The sequence below is a fragment of the Vombatus ursinus genome, unplaced genomic scaffold (assembly GCF_900497805.2).
Source record: "Vombatus ursinus unplaced genomic scaffold, bare-nosed wombat genome assembly UNPS02010394.1, whole genome shotgun sequence".
NCBI classification, from domain to species: domain Eukaryota; kingdom Metazoa; phylum Chordata; class Mammalia; order Diprotodontia; family Vombatidae; genus Vombatus; species Vombatus ursinus.
Window position 1 is genome coordinate 7227819 of NW_020950172.1, and position 1629 is coordinate 7229447.

General features: G+C 70.0%; 1 protein-coding gene across 1 annotated transcript in view; it reads left to right on the forward strand.

Moving 5' to 3' along the window:
* Window positions 1-1500: 1500 nt before the first annotated feature.
* The window catches only part of SHANK3 (SH3 and multiple ankyrin repeat domains 3), a 61520-nt gene continuing 61391 nt past the window's right edge, over window positions 1501-1629 (forward strand). Inside the window, 1 exon segment of the mRNA XM_027854245.1 lies at window positions 1501-1581. Coding sequence (XP_027710046.1) covers window positions 1519-1581 — 63 coding nt within the window. The 5' untranslated portion in view covers window positions 1501-1518.

The window sequence follows — 1629 nt, forward strand, 5'->3', positions numbered from 1 at the left end:
GGGGGGGGGGGGGGGGGGGGGGGGGGGGGGGGGGGGGAGGGGGACAGCAGGAATGGGGAGGAACCCTCCAGGAATAGTGATCTATGGCCACTCAACAGGGTCCGAGGCTGTTTCCTCCGAAGGAGAAAGGGACAGCTCAGGTTCTGGGTTGTTCTGGGGTGGATCAGGGGCTGTTCTCTAGGGCGGGGGCGGGGGTGGGGCGTCTGAGAGAGTTTCTAGTCTTCGCTCCTGGTCTCCCGCCCCCCTTCCACCCACTCGCCCCTCCCCCTGCGTTGCTATGACAACGTGTAAAACTAAAAATCACTCCCGGGTGGCAGGAGGCTCTGAGCGCCCCCTCCTCTCCGCTCCCCCCTCCCCACGCAGCAACGCCCCCACCCAGTCGTTACTATGGTGACGGGGGGGGCAGGTGTCAGTCCTGGATGGGGGGGTAGAGAGGGAAGGGGGTGGGGGGGGCCAAAGAACAAACTCCCTGAACTAGGCTTCCTCCCAGAGAAAGGGGGGGGGGAGAAGGCACATAAGGAGTTAAACCTCTGGGAAAACTTCACCCTTTTTGGATGGAAATCGGCCCCCCCTTTAACCCTTGCCTGGCCTTGGGGATCGAAAGGCCCCGAGCAGGCGGGGAGGGGCCGCTATTTCCCCCCTCCCCGGGCTTTCCAAGAGGAATGGGGGGAGGGGGGAACCTGCCGCCCCCTCCCCAATTAACTCCTGTTTTTTTTTCCTCTCCCCCCCTCCTATTGTCTCCCCCTCTTCCCTGTGTCTTCACAGGCCTCTCTGCCCGGAGCCCCCACGACCCCCAACCCTACCCCTACCCACTGCAGGCCCTAGGCGCGCCAGGGCAACTGAGGCGAAGAGCCCCCGCTCCCCTCGCAGATCTGGCCACCGGACCCTCAGATCCTAAGCCCCCAACCCCCTCCCTTCTCCTGTACCCCCATAACTCAGTCCCCTCAGGCCTCCTAAACCCTTCCAGGCCCTCCGACCCTCCTCTATCCTGTCAGAGCCCCCAACTTGGGGTCCACCATACGCCCCCACTCCCTCTTCCCAGTGGCGTTCTCATAGGGCCTTAGTCCTCACGGTCCGTCTCCCCCTCCCCTGGGACCCCCCAGGTCCCCTCCAGGACCTAGGCTCCAGCCCCCCTCCCCCCGGGCCCCAGCTCACCGCCCCCGCCCCCCGGGAACGAAGGCACTGGAGCCGGAGCCGGAGCCCGAGCCGGAGCCGGAGCCCGAGCCCATGCCGCTGAGTCGCTCGGCCAACGCCGCCCCCGCCTCCCCCTCCCCCTCCCCCTCCCCTGCCGAGTCCCTGGCGCTGCCCGTCCCGGCCTCGGGCCCCGGCCCGGCCTCCCCCTCCCCATCTCGCAGCGCGGCCCCGGCGGCGGCGGCGGCGGCGGCGGCGGCTGCTGCGGGGGGGCCTGGGGGGGCGGGGCGGAGCGGGGAGTCCCCGCACGACTCGCTCCGGGCCCCGGGAGCGGCCAGCCCCGGCCCGGGCCCCGGCCCCGGCCCCGGCCCCGGCCCCGGCCCCGGTATGGATGGCCCCGGGGCTAACGCTGTGGTCGTCCGCATCGGCATCCCGGACCTGCAGCAGACGGTGAGTGAGCCTGGCCCACCCGCCTGCTCTGACACGGAGCCCCCCCCC